The sequence below is a fragment of the Sceloporus occidentalis genome, unplaced genomic scaffold (assembly GCF_023333645.1).
Source record: "Sceloporus occidentalis isolate IW3139 unplaced genomic scaffold, rSceOcc1.0.p SCAF_5, whole genome shotgun sequence".
NCBI lineage: Eukaryota > Metazoa > Chordata > Lepidosauria > Squamata > Phrynosomatidae > Sceloporus > Sceloporus occidentalis.
This window is the reverse complement of record NW_028316985.1, coordinates 158,801,523-158,824,002: the sequence shown is the minus strand read 5'-3', so window position 1 is coordinate 158,824,002 and position 22,480 is coordinate 158,801,523. Positions and strand designations below refer to the sequence as shown.

Below are 22,480 nucleotides of genomic sequence, written 5' to 3'. Positions count from 1 at the left end.
TGACTTGTCTTCTATAGAAAGCAATGGTATCAAATTATAATTAGATTGTGGGCTGATTTGAGACAATGAAATAAGCCCTAAAGTGAAGCATGAACTATATGCTAAGATGGCTGGAAGTGTATTGGCAACTGCAGAAAGCAGAGAAGGAGAACATGAGGCCTTTTCAGAGGTTGCCTAATTACAGCTGCTATATCCCTGTTGGCCATTCTGGCTGAGGCTAATGGGAGCTGGAGACCAACAACATCTGGATGGACGCAGGTTTCCTATGACTAAATTATGGATTTTCTTGGTTTAATCCTTTTATTCTTGTTAACAATAACCTGGAACATGGCTTTTGGTCAGTTTGGAGGTGTGGCACTCAAATGCCACATACATCCAATGTGGCCCAAAGCTACACTGAAGCCATGCTCCAGTTCTTTGTACCAGAGCAAAAAAGAGCTGGGTTAATTTGGCTCCTGGCAGCAAGGGCTGGGTCCTATGAGTCCTATGTGTTCTTGTCAACTTCACGGGCCTATAAAGATGCACCTAAAAAAGAACCATCTAGAAAGCAATCAAAAGCATATAAAATTTAAATATTAAAAACTGTATGAATCTACGAAAGGAGGAATGATATTTAAAAAAACCCCACAGTATCACAAAAGTTTTGCCAAAGTATTACAAAGTATTACAACCTAAGATAAACAGATGACACAATCCTACTAGCAGAAACAAACACAAACCTGGAACAGTTACTGAAAAAGGTCAAGGAGGAAAGTGCCAAGGTTGGATTAATGCTGAACATTAAAAAAAAAAAAAAAAGACCATGGGAGATCTAAAAGAATCCATCCTAGACAACGAAAAAAATGAAATAAAGAGTTCCCATACTTTGAATTAAATATTGATCAGAATGAAGACTGCCATCAATGGTCCAAAACACATTGCAAAAATAATCCAGTATGTGACTTCTTTAACTGCCCTGGCTCAGTGCTATGGAATCCTGGGAATTGTAGATTATTTTGGCACCAGAGCTCTGTGACAGAGAAGGTTAAATGTCTAGGAAATGTTTGGGAAATAGCCATGCCCGGGGCAGCTTCTGGCCGCATTTGGGGCATGCGTCATCTGAACACCTTGCTCCCAACATGGCCTAACGGTGGCCCTTTTGTTTGAGGCCAAAATAACAGTTTCCAGAATTCCCTAGCATTGAGCTATGGTAGTTAAAGTGGTCTCAAACTGAATTATTGAACCAATAAAGCAAGTCTGCAGTCAAGAAGAATAGGATTAGGAAGGACTGCTATGAAAGAACTGGACAAGATCATAAAATATAAAGACACTGACCACTAAAGTGAAGATCATCCATGCCACTGTATTACCCATCACCATGTATGGATGTGAGAGCTGGACAGTAAAAAAAGCTGATAAGAAGAAAATAAATTCATTTGAAATGTGGTACTGCAAAGCAGTATTGAGAATACCATGGATGGCTAAGACAAGAAAATGGGTTCTAGAACACATCAAGCCTGAACTCCCTTTGGAAACCAAGGCGCTTTACAGAGCGACCAAAAAGGGCGCTCTGCTGGTGCCCGTGTTTGCTGCACCAGGGAACCGCAGTGGATAAACCACGTGATTCCCTGGTGCATCAAAAAGAACCCACAAAAAGTGGGTTCTTTTTGTGGCGCGGTTATGATGCCGCAAGGCGCCAATGGGGCACTTGCGGCATCATTACCGTGCCACAACATGCGCACGCCAAGCATCTGCAACGCCAAAATGGCGGCGCCCATGTGTATAGGGCGCCGCCATTTTGACATACCCAGTACATCCTAGAGGTGAAGCCTGATTGGACACTGCGTTCTCAGTCAACCCCTAGGACGTACTGGGGGCATGGTAAAGGCCCATGTAGAACGGGCCCAAGATGACTAAATTAAGGCCATTGTACTTTGGTCACATTATGAGGAAAAATGAATCATCAGAAAAGACAATGATGCTAGGAAAGGTGGAAGGCAGCAAAGGAAGGAAGATCATGTGCTAGATGGATAGACTCAATCAGGGAGGCCACAATCTTAAGCCTATAGGATCTGAGCAGAGAAGATGAGGACATCCGCAGGGTTGTCATGAGTTGAGGTCAACTCAAGGGCAACTAACATCAGTGAATTACAAATGTTGAGAAAAGGTTCCAGCTCTCGTTGATGTAACAAGAGCATAATATTTGACATATGACTACAGTCCTGCAACTCATTATTTTTACATGTTGTTATTATAATGTGAAGAGAGGGTGTCCTGTCCCTGTCGCCTCTACCTCCCTCCAGCCACAGTTTATTAGCTCTTTTATGCATGGTTTACTACAAGCCTAAACAATCCTTCATTGTCCATGGATGTCCTGCATTTGAGCTGGAACCTTGATATTCCAGGGTTCCAAACCACACAGAGAGCCTCGCATAGATAGCAATTTTCTTCCTCTTCATGCTCATCACTCTCTTGTCCATATGTTAATACAACAGATGAAAATAATTAATAGGCCTTATATGATAAAAGCATGGTACAATGGTTTGATCACAGGATGACAACTCTGGAGACCTGAGTGCAAATCCCCATGGAAATCCACTGGGTGATTTTGTGCAAGTGATACCCTCTCAGCCTCCGAGGAACAAAAAATTTGAATAAATTTTGCCAAGAAAGCCACATGATAGATTCACCTTAGTGTTGTCATAAGTCCTAAGCTTCTGTATATCCTTATTCATAATTACTTAAAAGCATAGTACCAAGCATGTTACCACAGCATGTTACCAAGCAGAGTTTTATTTTTAGTGGAACATTAATGGAATCTGTGGACAAATGAGTTTGTAGATAAGCATGTTGAGTTTGCTTCATGTACATCTGTGAATAAATTGTGCACTCATTAAACTCAAGTGAACCACTTCTGATCTGGCATTGATCTCACAGTCATTTTGAGATCAACTTGAATTAACAATTCCTTATAAGAGAAGCTATGTCAATAATATATTAATGTAGAGTATCTTCTGTTTGGCAGTGGGAAAAGGTAGAACAGATCATGGCCTAGTGGCAACAGGGATGTAGCTAGGATTTTAGGAAGGGGGGGGGTCCAGACTAAATGCCACCATTATAATGGGGCTTGGGTGCAGCGGCGGAGCAGCACACACCATTCATTTTTCTAATGGAAGGGGGGGTCCGGACCCCAAGAACCCCCTCCCTTGGCTACGTCCCTGGTGGCAGGATGGATGGTACCTCATTTATCCTGGCAAACTTCCTCTGATCACCAATAAAATGGACCTATTAATTCAGAGATCAGCGTATAACATGTATAACATGACAATAGAATGCAATATTTTTTTATATTACTTTGTCATCCACAATAACAGAATACTTGATTAGATGTTGCTATATAGGCTGTTATGTTGAAGATCATTTGGATTGATTCTGCAGAAGGTCTAAATTAGAGTTTTGTCTCCAGCTTTGTAAGCCCTAATGGCATTTGTGTTAAGGTTGATTTCTTTGAATGCAAGAAATGGTCTTTATTCAGTTTAGGATAAAAGAGATCACACTCCTCCCAGGGTAGGCAAATTCTCACTTAGGTTTGGATGACTTTTGACTGATTTATTTAGCAGAAGTTATAGCAATGTATTATTGTCGGAAATTGAGTCAAACGTCCGCAAAGTATTTACAGTCTTGGTGGTCTTTTATGTTACGGTGAAGAATTTTAAGAAAATAAATCCAGGATCACATATAAATATGAAATATTGGTGATGAGCTATAGATGCTAAGAGACAGAGCTGCAAATTAGAAAGTCACTTGCTTGAATGGCTTTCCATGAATTCACTCAAGGGTCTGGATAAGGCTGGATACATGTGTCAGTTTTGCCTTAGACTTCCATCATTTATGTCTAATCTTAAGGTTTTTTTTTTCCCTGTCAGATTCATTAAGAAATTTGTGAATGTTCCTATGAAAGATGAATGAAATGAAACTCTTAACCATCCATGCTGGACAAATTTAATTTATTCTCATTGTTGCTGTTGCATGCCTTTAAGCCATTTCCAACTTATAGTGACCTTAAGGCAAACCTATCATGGGATTTTCTTGTCAAGTTTTCTTCAGAGGGAGTTTGCCTTTGCACACCTCTGAGGCCAAGAAAGTGTGACTTCCCAAGGTCACCCAGTGGTCTTCCATGTGCCAGTGGGGATTCAAACTTTAGTCTCCACAGGCGTAGTCCAACACTGAGACCGATAAGAGAATCATTTCATACTTGGTTTCCATATATCTGTTAAAGGTAAGGATTCTGCCTGAGAAAAACAGAGGTGACAATTCTAATCAGGAGAATGAAGACACAGGGATTCAAAGCCAGAACATTATGATCTAAGCACACAATGTCATTTCCTTAAAAAGACAAATGTGCTTTCCATCCCAATAATTTTCATTTTTTCCCTGTTGAATTAATAAGAAAATTGTGAATTGTGGAATTTTACAAAAAAAAAAAAAAAGCAATACAAACAAAATATCACTCATACCTAGTTTTAGGTAAGCTCAGGCTCAAAACACACAGGCAAAAAGCACTGGCTTCAGGCCAATCCGGGGGTGTGAAATGCAGAAGACCCATGCCCCGGATCATCTGGAAGCTGTGTTGGGGTGACCTAAGCCCAAACCTGGTCACAAAAGAAGCTCCTTGCTGGTGGATCATGGCAGTGGCCAGCCTTGGGACTGTGGCATCCAGTTGCTGTGGTCCTGTGCTGCTCAGGACTCAGTTGGGCCCCTCCAATCCACTTGACCCCTCAGACAGACTTTAGTGTCCCCTCCCCCAATTCACTTGTATTTAAGATATGAGGATAACAATAAGATAATTGCAGGATTTGTTGTACAACAACACTTGTGAAATGTTTTGAATACCATAAATAAATATATCATCATCATCATCATCATCATCATCATCATCATCATCATCACCACCACCACCATTATCATGTTCAGATATGCTCCCTATGTTGGGGTGCATCTTTTCTTTAAAGATATCACTCTTCATTCATCTAAGTTTCCACACACACAAAAATAGTATCGGCTACAGAACATCTGAATGCTAGTATACATGGTACCAAACAAATGTTATTCCCAGTTTGTATAGAAATAAAGATTGCAGCGTCCAAACCCCACACTTATTTTATTCTCACATAGAATTTCACTACTATTGTAAAGCAAAAGGTACATACAGGGTTAAGAAGAATGGTAAGAAACAGTTCGCCTCCTCGGATACTTTTGTCTAGTTCTTGAGGCCCTCCAGGATATTCTTTGTAAAAAATTGTATGGGTGAAAAGTCCACATGTCTGTCGAGGGAGTACCTGAGAAAGACAAAGGAGAGCTATAGGGACTGATGTGTAAACATGGATCTGTATGTATGTATTTCTCTCTCTGTGTGCATGTATGTGTATATCTCTCTCTCTGTTCTTTCATTTTCTGACACCTTAATCTGAAGCTAGCACAGGGACTTATAATAATATGGCAGACTTAATGTGTACTGCACATCCTCAAATTAACCTGCTATCAACCCTGGGTTGATATTCCAATGCCAAATGTTTGCATAAATGGCCCTTCCTTAAAATATAACTATATTATGATATAGTTTTGAGGTCTAAAATATTTGTTTAAATAAATAAATAAATGAATTGAATTATGAATATCTGCATCAACTAAAACAGTGTCACAAACTATCAGATACCAGATCACTTAGTCCAAATTGAAAGATGATGTCCACCAATTCATGCTTCGTGTTTTACATATGATTTTATGTAAAAATTTCCAACAATTATTATTCTTATATAAAATCCTTAAAACTCTGAGTTTTGTATGTTTCTATTACCAATTTAACTATTTAATGTTAATCATACTTGCATATGAGATCAGTTCACTTTTTATGACTGTATGCAAAAGCCTGGTTGGTTAAGGAAGAGTAAACTTGACATTTAAAACATAGGGGAACTGATGGTCATCCTCTCTCTGTTTGGAGTACTGTAGGTATGTACATATAGACTTAGTTTTCAAACATGAATTACTTTTGATAATATAACAAAACTGCAACCAGCAAGTGCCATTTTGGAAAATAGTTTCTGATCTCTCACACACATATAAATGTCTCTTTTATGACAATACCTGCTGGAAGAGATGCAGTTTTGTTGTATACCTTCAAGTGATTCCCAACTTTTGGCAAGAGTTATTCAGAGGGGGTTTGCCTTTGCCTTCCTTTGAGGCTAAGAGAGTATGACTTGCCCAAGGTTATCCAGTGGTTTTCCATGGGTGAATGGAGATTCCAACTCTGGTTGCCAAGTCATAGACCAGCACTCAAACCACTGCATCATGCTCAAATACATATAGACATCAGTGAAAACAAAGGTTTATAACAGTTTGCAAGTACATATCTTCCAGCATCCTGTTTCCCACAGTGGCCAGGTAAGCTCTAGGAAGTTCACAAGCAAGACAAGCTATAAACCCCTCCTATTGTCATCTTGAACAGCTTGGTACAATGATGTACTACTTCTGATCTTGGTTCTGATTAGCCAAAGCCAGTCCCAGATTTTGGTGGGCCCTTGGGCAAAATGTTTTGCAACAGCGATGGAAAGTCTTGCCCTCCCTTCAGAAGCAGAGACCAACACTAAAGACTACTTGCTACAGATGTAAAGTATATTTGAAAATTTTCATATCCTCAGTGAAATAATGGTTTCTCAAAACATCAAGATAGCCTGCTGGGGAAATGGAAAATGGACACAGTATTCTTCACAGTCCAGGAGTGGTTATAAAAGAAATGTATTTGTGCTTAAAAATAGGCATATTTGCACATAAAACCTGTTTTTGTTTAGAATGGGAAATCATATTTTATTGTCCCCTCCAAAGTACTTTTTTGTGTGAATAGATTTTTTTTAAGTGCCAATAATCAGTAAAAATTGTGCAGAAACTATTGTACTCTTACACAGGAAATTGGTAAAATTATTTGTTCTCTCATGCTGAAACAAAATAAATGACAATTTACATCCCTATTGCTTGCATGTTTATGGAAGGCAGGTGAAGAAGCAACATCAGCAAGGTGGAACAGCTGCACTGCTGGGAGGCTCCAGGGATTGACACCAAGACACTTGCAAGGATATAGATTTCTGCAGGTGTCCAACAAGGCCTGCTCTAAATGCTGGTTCTGCTGGTTCTACATATAATAATCAAGACTAATAGGTGTTACTTACAATTTTCCAGATTTTAATTTAAAGCCAATTGTATGTGTGGCAAAATCCCTATATTTGGTTAATATCTCCCCGCAAGTCGTGATTTATCTCTGATAATTCATGGGTTAGGAACATCAGAGAATAGATGACCTGAACATCCTATCAAGGGTCTCCTTTGCATTTTCATCCTTCAAATAACTTTTTAAAGTTTACAATTTCTTGGTTTTTTTCATTTCTGCAAGCAGCAACAAATAAAGTGAAATCAAGCGGCCATTCATGTGAAGAGAATTTTGACACAAATGCTCACATTGCAAAAAGCATCCTCTTTATATCTGCAGAGGGCTTGGAACTATCTCACACTTCAAAACTTGCATGTGCCTGAAATATTCTAAAAATATTAGTGTGTGGGGAACATATAGCACTGCAGGTGTTACTGAACTACAAGTCCCATGATCCCCCACCACTTATTTGGTTGCTAGAACTGAAGGGAGTTGACAGTCAAATAATATTTGGAGGGCTCTACATACCCCACCTATGGAGTCCTTGTGAGTCTTCATTTCAGACACCAATCAAGGACTCAAAATAAATGTTTATAAGGATGAAATCTATGCAAGAGCAGACCCTGTAAAATCTATCTAGAGCTAACATCTAGAACCAATTTTTATACTGATACAGTAATGATTGGTCTTTTGCAAATGTTCTAATTCCCATCTGCCTGAAATTTCCTTGACATTTCCTTTGGAGATAATGTTCATCTGTGCCTTTTGCTCCAATCTGTTCCCTCTCTCTGCTTTGGTTGTTACAGCTGCCAACTAACCAGAGCTTTTTTTTTCTATAACAATGTGGGCCAAGTTAATCCTACATAGATATGACCTTGGACTCGATCACTGACCTCATGCCATGACATTCAGCAGAAAATATAAACAGCTGTCATCTCTTTGTAGTGGTTGGGTATATGCCCTTTTGCTGTGGCAACTGAAGCTTTTGCCACATCACACACAACACATTGGCAAGGAAAAATTAGTAGGCCATCTGAGTTTGTTCAGAACATATATAAAACATGTTGTAATCCTAGGCAAAGTTGCAGCCCAGCAAAATTGTGCTTATTGTCTGAATGTTCACTTACAGATAAATTTAATTTAAGATACTATTTAAAAAATTAGTAGTTTTGTCTATCATCAGAAGATATCTCTGAATTGATTTGCTTATCCCTGTGGAAAATATTTGTGGTTGTTTACCGCAAAATCTTGCTATTTGGATACTCTCTTCAAGTGTTCCTCTGCCAGCTTTCAATAAATACAGGGAAACTGGAATGTCAACTGGTGGAATGGATTGTAACTGAATGTTCAGTTCAAGAGTAGCACAATTGCTTAAATTTGCTTTGTCAGTGATAGTTATTACACTCCACTTTTTAATCTCCAAGCAAGGTGGGAAAGAGCATTGTTTTACCCATGTTTGCAGAAAAACGATTATGAGGTAATGGAAATGCAATGTACCATGATGCCATTGTGGATGAAGCCCCGTCTGTACCGTGCAGGTTTCAGATGAGGGTACTCTTCAGTGCTGGTGACTTTAATGCCCCATACTTTCTTCCAGGCTTCATAAAGCTGAATATGAACAGGGTAGACGCCAGAATGATGAGGAGCCACTGCATAGCCCATGTCAGTTGGAATACCATGTTCCTGGAGTGGGGGAAAGAGAAAAACAAAATAAACATGACATATGTAGAAGGATGATATACAGTCAACCCTCTGTATTCACAGATTCTTTATGCACAGATCCAACCATCTATGGCTTTAAAATATTTTTTTAATAAAAAATTTAAATCCCCAAAAGCAAACCTTAATTTTTCCATTACAACACACCATTTACTATGTAATTGTATCTAATGGGACTTGACCATCCATAGAAACTGGTATACACCAAAGGTCTTGGAACTAAAAAACAGCAGATACCAAGGGCGCACTGTACAACATAATCTCAACTAGAGGGAGGAAATGTTTGGATCTGTTTATATCATTTATTTACAGGAGCCTTTTCATACAATTATAGCATTATGATACCATTTAAATTGCCTTGGAAGCATCTTGCGGAATCCTGAAATTTGTAGTTTGCCAAGGCACTAGAGTGCTCTACTTGAGAATTCAAAATGCTGCTCCTTAGACTACATACAGTATCCCAGGATTTGTCATGACACTTAAAATTGAATCATAGTACTGTAATTAAATGGTTTGAAAGTGCCCCGGCATTTATATGCCACTTTCTATTTGAAAAAAGAAACCAAACCAACCAAAATGGTTCATCTTAAAGAAAAACATTTAGAGGATTAAGAGGGAAAGATAATAAAAAGATTTAAACAGTGAAATCCATAAAACCATAAAAACAGTAACTGGTAACTTGATGTAGTTAACAATTAGGAAAATATCTGAGTGTACAAGTAAATTATTACAGGTAATTAACAGCAGAAACACTCAGCAATGGGAGGCAGCCTGATTTCACTGGAGAAATTATTCTACATGGTGGGATATATCATAGAGAAAACCCTTATTGTGATACGTGAATGTAAGTGTAAGTGTATCCAAGATCAATAAGAACTGATTCATTGTTCAAGCTTTTGTTATTTTAAGCTTCTATTCTTTGAATCAATATGTTGATATACTTATTTTTGTCTTTTATTTCTAAAAGTTGCATATGTTCTTTGATATAAAAGGTGACTTCTGTGTTGTTAGGAAAACAACAGAGGTATTTGTCTGGGAAGCTGGTAGGCCAGCTTCCCAGACATTCTAAGCTCCTTTGGTCAGTGGACAATATACAGTGTCACAATAAATGGCTTTTCAAAAATGTCTTATAGGTATTTCTAGTATTACTAATGCCATGACTATATTTTGCTTATCTTTCATGCGTTTTGCAATACCCTGGTAGCACTAAAGGTAGAAAATTTTTACTTCTCTGTTTCTGCACATCAAAGGATACTATATGATATCTTAAAAGGTAGCATTATATTTATGCACAAGTAACGATGACACATGTACAAAGAAGTGGGCCTTTATGGAAAAATGTAAACTATTGCACAGAAAATGTCACAAACACATCCTTCCCAGGCTCATGAACACTATGTAAACCATAGTGACTGCTTCAACCTCCTCTTTTTTTGCTCTAAAAAGCAACATTCAGCTAAATCCCAAGACAACATGCCCTTTCTCCTTTAATTTTTATTCCAAACATCTATGCTATAGGGAAAAAATGTATGTAACCTAAAGGTGTGATTTAGTTCCCTTATCACTGGTCCAATATACAATAAACTAAGGATGCAATTCTTCACTAATTTCCTCTCAAAGGAAGCAATGAGTAATTTTAACAATATTCTTCCCACTGAAGGAAACTGTGGCGGGTTACAGACTGCCGAAAAGCGGCGGCCTGCACCTGCCCCTTTCCCAGCCGGATCGGGGCCTCAGTGGCTAGAGCGGCAGCCGCTGAGGCCCCAATCTGCCGCTTTCCAGGCTGCGGGGAAGCGGCAAAAGGCCCCTTCCCCACAGCCTGGAAAGGGGTGTCCTTGGGGCTTCAAGCCCCAAGGACACCCCACAGCGGCAGGGAGGAGTCCTCTGCGTCGTTGAGCGCAGCCGTCTGAAGGCTGCGCCCAGCGACGCAAACGGCAAAAGGAGCTCCATTTTGGAGCTCCTTTTGCGGCTGGGGAAGGGGCGCACTATGCGCCCTGGCACGTATAGAGGCGGCGCGGTCGTGACATCGTAATGGCGGCGTCCATGTGGAATGGTTGCCACCATTTTGTGCACGCTCTGTGCGTGCTAGGGTTGGGGTGCGTCCAGAAAGGACGCCCCTTTCTAACCCTAGCACGTGCAGAGCGCGCACTTTTAGGCCCGTTTGTAATGGCCCTGTGAAAACACAGTAGTTTTCAATGCCTGTTCACAATTTTGGACTTATTCTGCACATATAGTTTTGTGCAGAAAACAATGTTTTCCATACAGTAAACACTGTTTTCTGTACATAAAATGCTATTTCTCCACATAAATATTTTCTGCACAAAAAATGCTGTGCTGTTTCTCTCCCCCGCCTTGCAAATTAACCATGTATCAATTTTTGTTGGTCAACCATAAAATAACAAAACCAGACACAGAAGATTGAACTGAACAATGAGAACTTTATTTTGCTTAAAACCTATTTAAACTGTATTGAATTTGGAAAATTTCCTTTTGCGCACTACCTGGAAAACAAAAAGGGTAGTGGAGCAACCTAGTGTGGTATCAGCTGAAGCAGATATCACTCTTTGATTTCCTCCTCAGCCTTCTCCTGGGTAAAACCCTGAGTCTGGAGGACAGCCCACTAGCTGGGTTGCTCCTTTGCCAGATAGACCCAAGGAATCCTGCCTAAATCCCAGGACCTAAGGGCAAACCCTGCAAGCCAGCCCTAAGGGTAGTCTCCTTCCCCACTCCTGGGTCCCAGGACCTAAAAAGGCAGTTCCAGAGCCTATCCCTTCACCAAATGGGTGCCAAGATGGTCACCATAAGTCTTAGGTTTCTTCCCCTACTAACTGCAAGGTGATCACCTATTTAAAGACTCCACCCTTAACTGATTGCCAAAGTCTTCCTAGACACAGTGTATGGTAGGCAACAATGTCCAAACAAAAGAGCAAATTCCTAACTGCTCCTGAAGTCTCCAGCAAAGCTCATACTGCACTGGAAGTGGGAGAATGGGTTTTCTGTCTAAAAGAGGGCACAGAAGGGGCAGAAGCCTCTTTAAAAATGTAATAGCTATGCCCCACCCATGATCAACATCAAGACACTTCAACACCTGATGACAGCACTATCTGGCCTCTTTCTACTGGAGGCCATCAAAGGCAGCTCCTCCCTTGAAGTGCTCCATGCTATTAGAAGCTAACCGGCATTCATAGAATAAGTTCCCTATTATATTATTTAATACATAGCAAAAATATTTTTATGACCATACACATAATATAATATTTTATGCATAGAAAAATGTATTTCTTCTGGAACATATTATGCATATTGTGCAGAAATATTATTTTTATGATGAAAATGCTATTTCCTAGACAGAATATGCTGGAGTTTCGTGCAAAAGAACCACACACAAATTTTGCTCAGAATAAGTCCTGAACTGTGATGATTCTCAACAGTCCAAGGTTCTCTTCAGCAGGGTTTCTTTGATGCTTGAAAAACATGGTTGGGATTTTTTTTTTACCATTTTTGAAATATCTTTGAATATTCTTTGTGTCCCTACAGTAAATTCATGCTTGCTTTGTGCACTATAAAAATGTTTTTCCCCAGTCACCTTTACTCAGTTATTACTTTGTGCTCTGATCTCACATATTCACTTCAGGTTTATTTCTGTTAGTAATCAGTATTAAAAGATTACTCTTTTGACTTGAGAAAGGCCTACCTCCTCAGGATAGGGAAATGATTCCACCAACCCAGTGTTAAAGCAGTGCAAGAGCTTGCAGAGTCAGAATATCAGTACAGTAAAATCATTGCTCCCAACTTCATAGCAGAGTGGTGTGCATGTAATTTACTCCCAGTAGTCCTATGAGAGTTCTGATGTTTGGGATTTTCAATATTTTCACCTTGTTATTTCAAAATACAGACATAAAGGCTGGTGTCAAGTGAAACTGTTAAGGTGGAGAGAATGGGATCACCATAAACCTAGCCAACTGCATTTGCAACTATTGGAATGCAAATATTTTGCATGCTTTTTTTTTAAAGTCATTAGAATCAAGGTAAAGGCAAGGGGGAGATATACGGCTTAGGACATTTTAAAACCCCTTCCTAAGATACAAGGCAGCTGGGAGATGGATACATATACAAATATATCATGAGGAGCTCCACAACTACTCCAAAATCAATCCATAACGAAGTAGAGGAATATGTCAAGAGGAGGGCAGCAAAGATAGTAAAGAGCCTGGAAGCCAAGATCTATCTGCTGGGACAAATGGCTTTTTCTGAAAGTAGGTTGAAACTGTGCTGTCCACATGGCTTGCTCCCAAAGTGGGTTGAAAACACATTCCCCAACTGTATGCTGTGTAATTACCAGTAGGATTTTTTTTTTTTTTTGCTGCTTCCACACAATATATGTGCACCGTTGGACAAAGACATGCCTGAGACCTCCAGGAATCTCCCAGGTCTGCCCAGATACCATCCCATTTCATGGCTGCCCCTTTGATCAGCCACACAGTCACACGTGTAATGCTCCACCAGTACAGGGCATTGGTGCATCAGTGTGCAAGTGATAGATTGGCAAAGCACAATAATCGAAACCCCCACCCATACAAGCCTCCTCCACCACCCCCTTCAACCCATACCCACTGTTGGACTGTCTGGTTTGTGTTGTAATTACATCCATTTGAGTTATCACACTTTCATAATTTTGCTTTGCTGCAGTCCCGCATTCACGTTAGTGTCGGGTTTTTTGCTCCAGTTTTTAGGCTCAGAGTATGGCATCGTTTCAATTTCCATCCACTTTGGAGGTGTGGATTATATAAACGTCCTGCCTTCAAAGTGGCTGGAATCTGCTTTATTTTGCCCATCTGTTTCACCTCTATGAGGAAGAACTGAAAAAGTTATGTATGTTTAGCTGAGAGTATACCATCTTCAAATTTTGATGGGCTGTCAGAAAAAAAGATGGATTTTTTTTAAAAAAATAGTATTGCAAAGGATAGGATTTGAAACAATGAATTCAGATTACAAGAGAGAAGATTACAACTAAATATTGGGAAGTACTTCCTGATGGTAACAGCTGCTTGGCATTAAAACAGACTGTCTCAGAATGTGGTAGACTCTTCTCCACTGGAAGTTAGTCTGCCAGTTTAGGACTGTAAACTGTTGGATTAGATTATCTCCATGGTCCCTTCCAACTCTACTCAAAAAAGTCCAGTAATATTAACAAACATCAGGACGAGTTTGGAGAGCTTCTGCCTAGAAGCGACCATTACATTCTTTTCAGAGGTATATACTTAGTTACTAGTGCAGAAAACCAAGGAAGAAGTATTCAGGGATGCAGAGAAAAAATGTCTTTCTGCTGCCTGAGAATCAAAGAATCTCCCATATACAGCAGCAGGACCTTGAGGACTGGCTTCACAGTTTCCATAACATTGGGCTGTCTGCTACATCTTCTATAATGGATTCTTTCCCTCAGATAATTAATTTAGACAAAATAGCCCTAAACATGAAGTTGCTGTGAAGTTCAAACTAGAAACACAAACACTTCAATTCCTGGGCAGCCTGGTTCTAAATACACTATTTGATGCAGGGACTAAATATAACTTTCTTTGAACTAAATGCATTTTGTAAATAGTGAAAGCTATCAAGATGAAAACATTGTGGTTCTATGGATCTTCCCCTCCCCACCCCCAGTTCTGTGTATTCTCTGCTTTCTAAGGGGAGTAAAGCAACATGTAGTCTGCTCGTAGGTGCAGCCCCTTGACCAGGAAAAATCCAACAAAATATAACATAAGCAGTATGAAATCCACTTTTCCCACCTAGCCACAGCAAAGTGAAAAAATATTATCAAAACAATTTTCTATCCATCCACTTTGGTCAGCTCAGCTTGAGACAGCCAGGGCAGCTCAAGGAAAGCACAACAGGAGAAAATAGGTAACACTGGGGAAAAAAGAGGAAGGTTCTTTCAGTTTGTTTTCTAGCCCTCTCTGTAACTGTAAAGAAGCAGCAGAAAAAGGCCCTTTAACTGTTCACTCAGCTGGTGGAGAAATAGGAAGAGAGTGAGAATGCAGTGGGCTGCAATGTGATGGAGTAAAAATTGTGTAGTGCAAAAGGACCCCATGAAAATTTACCATGGTATATTTGAGGCAGATTAAAATAGCAACTGAGATCCCTTGTCTCCTGGCATGAGAATATTGTATTCAGTGTTGTACCTCTGCCCACCCATTCACACAAGTATAATAGTTAACACAAATGTAATGGTGAATAGTAGACACCTGATGTACCTGAAGTAGAAAAAACTAACTAATGCACTATTGGAAGTGGTAATGCCTATATTTCCATCACTTTGTGGGGAGCAGGAATGGAAGTGACCTATCCAAACAATGCATACAGGCCAATGCATACAGGCCAACTGTTTTACTAGAATGTTCTTTTTCCATCTGCAATCTCCATCTGAAATGTCAATAAAAATGCATATGGGAAATGTAAATTCAAACAAAAATCCACCGAACAGTGATATCTTTATTGGCCAACCAAAATGATCAATTTACTTGTTGCAAGCTTTTGAAGCTCCACTGGCTTCTTCATCAGTCAAGATCTTACATACCAAACAGGAAAAAAACTGAAGATGTTAGATGCCTGCATTTTGTTTTTTCTGTCCTTAGTTAAGATGGTATGTGGGTATCTTTAGCAGGCTGGCTCTTCCTCCCCTGGCCGTGTGGCAATAGGGAGATTTTCAAAGTCCAGGAAATTTAAAGTCCATTTGCATATCAACAAGTACTCCTATTTTGCAATCCAATATGTTAATTACAAGTACCCTTGGGAATAGCAATTTAAAAAGTGGCCAAGATCTTTTAGTCATAAGAGATACTTGGAAAATTCACAGGAGTCTGCAAGGAGATTTTGTAGGGGGAAAAACTGTCCATAACTGACTGAACAAACAAAACAACTCCATTTATATACTAGTTAATGCCAGCAGGATAAAATCAAATGTGGTGGGGAACAGGTAAGATATTGAAAGGAAATTTAATATCCTTCTCTTATATTTTCTGGAGATGATATTCAATATGTAATAAATTGGTGTCCGTTTTTTCTAAAGAAGCAAAGCTTTATACTCCATATTGAAAATGTAAAATAAGCAACGGATATTTGATATTCAATCACTGTACCCCCCCCCCCAAAAAAAAAACCCTATAGCAATATTTTTACACTAAATGTTCAAGCATTAGTAGAATATTCACATGGTACATTGCACTGGTTCTGTTCTAAGTCAAAGTTTAGGTGTCCTATTGTTTTTACAAGTGCTGTCACGGCACTCTTCTGGCACTGCATCTAGATGATGCAGTGCCAAAAGAGTGCTGTAAAGCCGCAGTGCCAGTGGCTACAGTGCCCTATCCAGGGCACAAAAAGGAATGGCTTGTTGTGGCTCCTTTTTGCTCTGTGGAAAGTCCAGATCAGGGCCACTGCATGCGGTTACCACAGCCCAGATCTGGCCAAGACAAAGGCAGCTGCAGGTTGCCCATTTAGGGATGGTCTGCACAGCCCCTAAATGCATGGCTAGGAACCTTTAAGCAGTTTGGGTTTTAACACATACATTTCAAAGACAATGTTTAGACAATGGAGTGATTTTCATGGACTGAGCTTCTCCTTATATCTCCATATAAGGAATATGTATTAAGAAATCCCAAACTTGGAAGGAGAAGCTCAGTCCATGAAGGGTTATGGCTGTAAATCTGCTAAATGCTTGACAGGACAATTGTAACATGCCCCTGGAATGTTGGATTAGAGGACAGAGGTGCATCCAGGACTATCCAATAGCTGTTAGAGAGCCCATTGAACAAGGAGGTATTGAATTCTGCTGTTGTGCAATGCCAAAATTTAGAGTAATCACAACTGCTAATGTGAGTATCAGTTTTCTCCTCTTTGAAGGGGAAGGTTATGTCAACATGCCAAGGTACCACATGGGTGAAGACTGTCAATTACTGTAATATTTTACATTCTTGTTCAAGAGGTGCCCAGAATAAAAAAAGTGATTTCTGCAGAAAAATAGTGTGATTTGCTCAATCCGTTCCTTTTTTTGCACAAAAGAACTTTCTGAAATGTTCTCTCTCTCTCTCTCTCTCTCTCTCTCTCTCTCTCTCACACACACACAAACCTTAAAATGAGAAAAAGTATCATGAACAAAAAATGCCTCATAAACTCGCTTAGAGGCAAGAAAGCTTTTGAGCTGTTGTTGTTATCACATGTGAGCATGCAATGAGCAAAAAAGAAAGAAAGAAAGAAAGAAAGAAAGAAAGAAAGAAAGAACAACCCTATTAATAATGCTTAAAGTTTTGATGGACCATGTAGATAAGAGAGGGTGGAAAACACATCACTTGCCCAAATGCCTGTATTTTATTGGCAGCTTAAAAAACCAAGCTTAATTTGAACCAGATCTAGTCTGGGTTTTGCATAAGAATTACTATTCATGTTCAAGACCCATCCATGGAACATATTACACAGTAATCCATAAAGTGTTTTCCCTTCCCTTTCCCTTACTATCAAGTCAGTCCAGTAAACCCATTCATAATGGACAAAACTTGCCACCTTTCATCTTCAAGAGGAAATTGGAGATGGAGCAGAAAATAGTGTAAAAATGGAGTAAGAGCAAAAATGTAGATTTGAGTTTCCCTTGTCTATGCACACTCATGGTCAAACTATTTGTGATTACAGTCAATTTATTTCTCATTCCTTCCACATATAAGTTATAATACTGAGAGGGATAAAGTAGAGATCAGAATCAGTGTCACCACATAACAGAGAGAAGTGTTAACACTTTATTCCACCCAATTTCCAAGGATATAACTTCTCCTTCCAATTTCCTATTTGACCTAAGAGGAAATCTTCTATTTGGAGAAATGGAAACTTTCTTTCTTTGGGGGATTTTCATCAGGACCTTGGTAGGAAAATAAAATTGAGGTCATAATAGAATGACCTAAGGTTCTGCTTTATGAACATATCATTTTATTGAAGGGCAGTCTAGTCCAAATCCAGTTGAAAAATACATATTAATAAACTATAATATAGCAGGGGTTTTGAAGTTGCCCAACAACCATTACCATCTAGATAACAGACCAAGGAACTACTTAGGTCCCCTGGTCACTCTTTCCCCACTCTGGTGTGATATCTCTCTTTCCTTTATTAATGCTTAGACCATAGGCCATTCATAGACAAAGGGATAAATGCAGTACAGCATGAACGAGCAACAATATAAAAGTACTACATAAAATAAGAAACATAAAAATCTGGCTTGTAAAAAAATTAAAATTCACTAAACTTAAAACACATGAAGTATAAGCAAAGTCTACTATAATTAAATAAGTGCATGGTATCTCTCTCCCCTAAACTGCAAATCCCAGGATTCTATAGTACATTGGCACAGCAGTTAAAGTGGAATCATGGGACTATAATTGTGAAAGGGTGAAAGGGCCTATAATGTCTTACATGTCCTGGGTCCAGACTTTCTGAGGGTCTTTATTCTCCCATACAACCATATCAAGGCTCTGGGATCTTTGGAGAGATCTTTATCTTGGTCCTGCCACCTCATCCTGCCACCGGAGCATCTGGTGGTTTCCATGTCACTAGGATGGTGAATCCATTTGAAATTTTAGGATGAACTTTAGATCCAAGGTGCCGAGCCCATTTAGATGACAGAGATTAGTAGCTTGGATAACTTCTTTAAAGATGAGACTTAAACCTGAACAGGTGGTGACCAACTGACATGGTACCATTCCCCCAGGTATGGAATTTTCTGCCTTACCTACCAGAATACCCTAGCTGGAATTATGTGCTATTCACCATGTCTTGGATAAAGTGGCACTATTTCCTGCTTTGCCACAAGCAGCAAAATGGACAACCCTAAATGCAAGGTGGGACCAAGTTTACTTCTGAGTCAGAAATGTGGTAAATATGCCTGACATACTGTTGCCCCTCCATATCCACAGATTCTGTATCCGTGGATTCAACCAACCATAGTTATTTTTTTTTTAAAAAAATAATAAATTACAAAAAACAAGCCTTGATTTTGCCTCTATATGAGGGACACCATTTTATTAAACCAATGGGATGTGAACATCCATGGATTTTGGTATCGGGGGGGGGGGGGGAGGGGGGTCCTGGCACCGAACCACAGTGGATTCCAAGAGTCTGCTATATTTTCTTTACATTTACACAAGTATAAGTTATGTAAATATGCCTTTTTAAAAAAGGTTCCCTTTCTAGAAGGACCTGAACTGGTATGTATCTGAGTGGAGCTGCCCCCATATTCCTAAGAAGCCCTGTTTCCCATGTAGCTACTGTCTGAGTCCAAGAGTTTGAAAGAAATAAAATTGTTTTTGTTCTCTGCTGGCATAACAAGACTATATGAAGAAGGCTATATCCCTGCTGAAATGCTTTCAGTCTTGTCATAAGCAAAGAGGTGATACTGAGCATTTTCTAAACTGTCACCTTTCTGAATTAAAACATTTACATAAGCTCTTATCTACTTTTAGTGCTAGGACATTTTTTCCCCCTAGCATTATTGTTCAGGCAGACTGAGACTTCCCTTAGGAGATTATTCTTTTCCACCTTATGTCAGCTTAATGCCTTACTTCAGTTCATTTTATTTTTGTAACACTTCCTTTCCTTTTTATGGGTATGGTCAGGTGAATGTCTTTGCTTTGGGGAATATACCAGCGATCCATCCAGTTGTCAATTTTCAGTATTTTAAAGTATTACATTTTTATCCTTCTGTGCTCAGTTGCAGACTATAGCTTTTTTTGAGTAAATTGTTAGTGGTGGTGTTAGCTTTGGCATGTATAAATTCTGGGCACAAACCACTTTCAATAGGGGCAAAACACAACATCTATCCTGCAATTGATTTTCATGAACTTCGCTGCATTATGCATAGCTATTAAAAATGTCTGATACCCAGAGATCATGGGAGGGATGTCATAGCTTGTGATAACATCTTATAACTATTTCCATGAGTGTACAGTTGAGCTTTCCATTTTGGCGTGAGGGAGCAGATGATAAGTGCAATTTCTCTCTCTCTCTTTTGTACTCTGTACCTGGAAAGCTTTCAACAAAATATATTAAATCCAAACTGTGTATGTGTATGTCGTGTTTGTGGATGGGTCAGTGGGTGGGTGGGGACAAAGACAAAGAGGGCAAAAGTGAGAATATATTAAATGAAGCAGGTCTAAATTATGTTGCCAGTCTTAGTCTTGATTAGAGCAAAATAACTGAACCAGTGGGATTTACTTCATGTTGGCTCATCATTCAACAATTAACTGGATGGATCTACTATAATTGGGAGTAACCAGCAGGGTGCAAGCCAGAGAGTGATTAGAGCCCCTCCGATCTGTGCACTGTTACAGTCATTCTGGGCCTTATTCTCCATTACAGTCAGCCCTCCATATCTACAGATTTTTTTATCCATGGGTTTAAGCATCCATTGTTTGAATTTTTTTTAAAAAAAATTATGAATTCCCAAAAGCAAACCTTATTATTTTTTCCCCATTTTATATAAGGGACACAATTTTACTATGCCATTGTATTTACTGTGAGTTGAGCATCCACAGATTTTGGTAACCATGGAGGGGGGGAGAGTCCAAACCCCAACAGATACCAAGGGCCCACTGTACTGACAAGTTGTGTTATTGCTGCTGGAGAATGTCATTGGATAAGGGCAGAAAGCTGCTGTTATCTCATGTAATCTATCATCCCCCCCCCCCGCTCTCTTTCTTTGTAGTATCCCCAAGATGCATCTACTGTAGAAATAATTCAACTTACACCACTTTAACTGCCCTATCTCCATCCTACACAAACCTGGGATTTGTATCTTTGTCAGACATCAGCACTCTTTGGCAGAGAAGGCTGAATTTACAAATGCCAGGATTCCATAGGATGGAACTACAGCACTTAAAGTAGTGTCAAACAGCATTGTTTCTACAGTGCAGATGCATCCAAAGTCTTTTTTGCCCTATCTTTTCCATCTTCAAAACTCCTTTTCCTAGCAACACCTTCCAGAATCTCCTCAGAAAGTCTCTTGGATGCTACAGCCCAATTTCCTGTGATATCTCCTTGGGACACAGAAGAAGTATGCTCCATCAAAACATCTTTCCAGGAATGATAACGTTTCACCATCACGATCGAGAGCAAACAGAATGGGGGTAGATAAAATATCAACAAACACTGTTCAACTTGGTAAGATTTTTGTAATGTAAATTCTGTTTGGTGGCTCAGGAAGTGAACTTAGCTATTTAAACATCTGGTCAGTCTTTTAACTTGTGTTGCACAGAATGGAGGTTTAATTCAGATGTTCAGTTCTCTGTCTTCTCTGAGGTGTCTGACTGTCACAAACAAGCATACATTTTGAGGCAGATGCATCTTAAGCTATTACAGCAGAGATAAACGTGAAGGACTGGTTTTAGGATCTGTTTTTCTATGGTGGAAATGTTCCACTCATGGAAGTTGCCTTCATCTGATCCTTAAAGACCCTCTCCTTTGTGCAGCACAGTTCAAATCATTTAATGGGGTACCTCAAATATGTAGCATTTTCACAACATTGAGGAGACTGTCATGGGGAAAACAGTGGCTGGGGACGTCTTTTCTACTAGCCTAGATGCACATAGCGAAATATGCACCCTAAATCTGGTTAGTTTACTTCTGGCAAGCATCATTTTAGCATACCATTGGGAATTATGACCCTCTTTGCAACAAATGTCTCCAAGAACATTTTTATATCATTGTAAGTAGTCTGTGATAAACCATGACTACTGTAAAAGTAATAATAAAAAGGCACATTAAAGATATCTCTTTTCTTTGTAGAGAGTCTTGAGATAACTTTAGATGTTACCCCAGTCTATTTTTAAGTTAAATATGAGCACAGTCAATATTTAACCTGAAGCATCTCTCTCTCTCTCTCCTCTCTCTCTCCCTTTACACTCAATGATCATTTTCTAACACATCTTTCAGTTGAACAATAGCTATTTTGGAAATCTAGATTCATGTGTATCTTCAAAGGTAATCTGAAGGATCAGAGCACTAGGCCAGACTCATTAGAGAATGAAATCTGGGGGTCCAGATAAGATGAAAAAGAAGAGGTAGAGATGCTCAGTGCAATGAATTGATTGGAAACATTGACTGGGAACACTGCCAAAGGCTCCTCCATTGAGTTCAGTTGATTTCTTTCGGCCACTGGCCATAAGAAAAAGTTATGAACAAAGGAGAAACAAACAAAAGGAAAAACCAGTCAATGGATATGTATTCTGCAATATGTATTCATATGCCTAACCAAGGTGGAAGATTTTTAAGAGGCTCTACAATTTCAGTGAACACCTAAAATAATGTATACATGCTGACATAATGGGGAAAATAATTGCAATCTCTTCTGCTTAAAAAAATGATGTGTTTTTTTTGCATATGCTCTTTGTTTCTCAAAATGTAAGAAGACCAATATTGTGCAGAGATAGTCTCCAGAAACTATGCAGATCTTGATGAGAAAGAAAGTAGTGACCCTGTGTACTTTCAATGCTATGGCTGTAAATATAGTTTTTCCTTCTATTCTGCTCTGAGTGCTTGTCACTAGCT

General features: G+C 39.3%; 1 protein-coding gene across 3 annotated transcripts in view; it reads right to left on the bottom strand.

The window, feature by feature from the left end:
* Positions 1-22,480, bottom strand: part of LOC149313033 (N-heparan sulfate sulfotransferase 4) — a 164,792-nt gene that overhangs the window by 62,490 nt on the left and 79,822 nt on the right. For all 3 annotated transcript variants that reach the window (XM_089527066.1, XM_089527067.1, XM_089527068.1), the window contains 2 exons: positions 8,681-8,866; positions 5,190-5,318 (listed from right to left, as the gene is read on the bottom strand). In XM_089527066.1, coding sequence (XP_089383192.1) covers positions 5,190-5,318; positions 8,681-8,866 — 315 coding nt within the window. The remainder of the gene's footprint in view (positions 1-5,189; positions 5,319-8,680; positions 8,867-22,480) is intronic.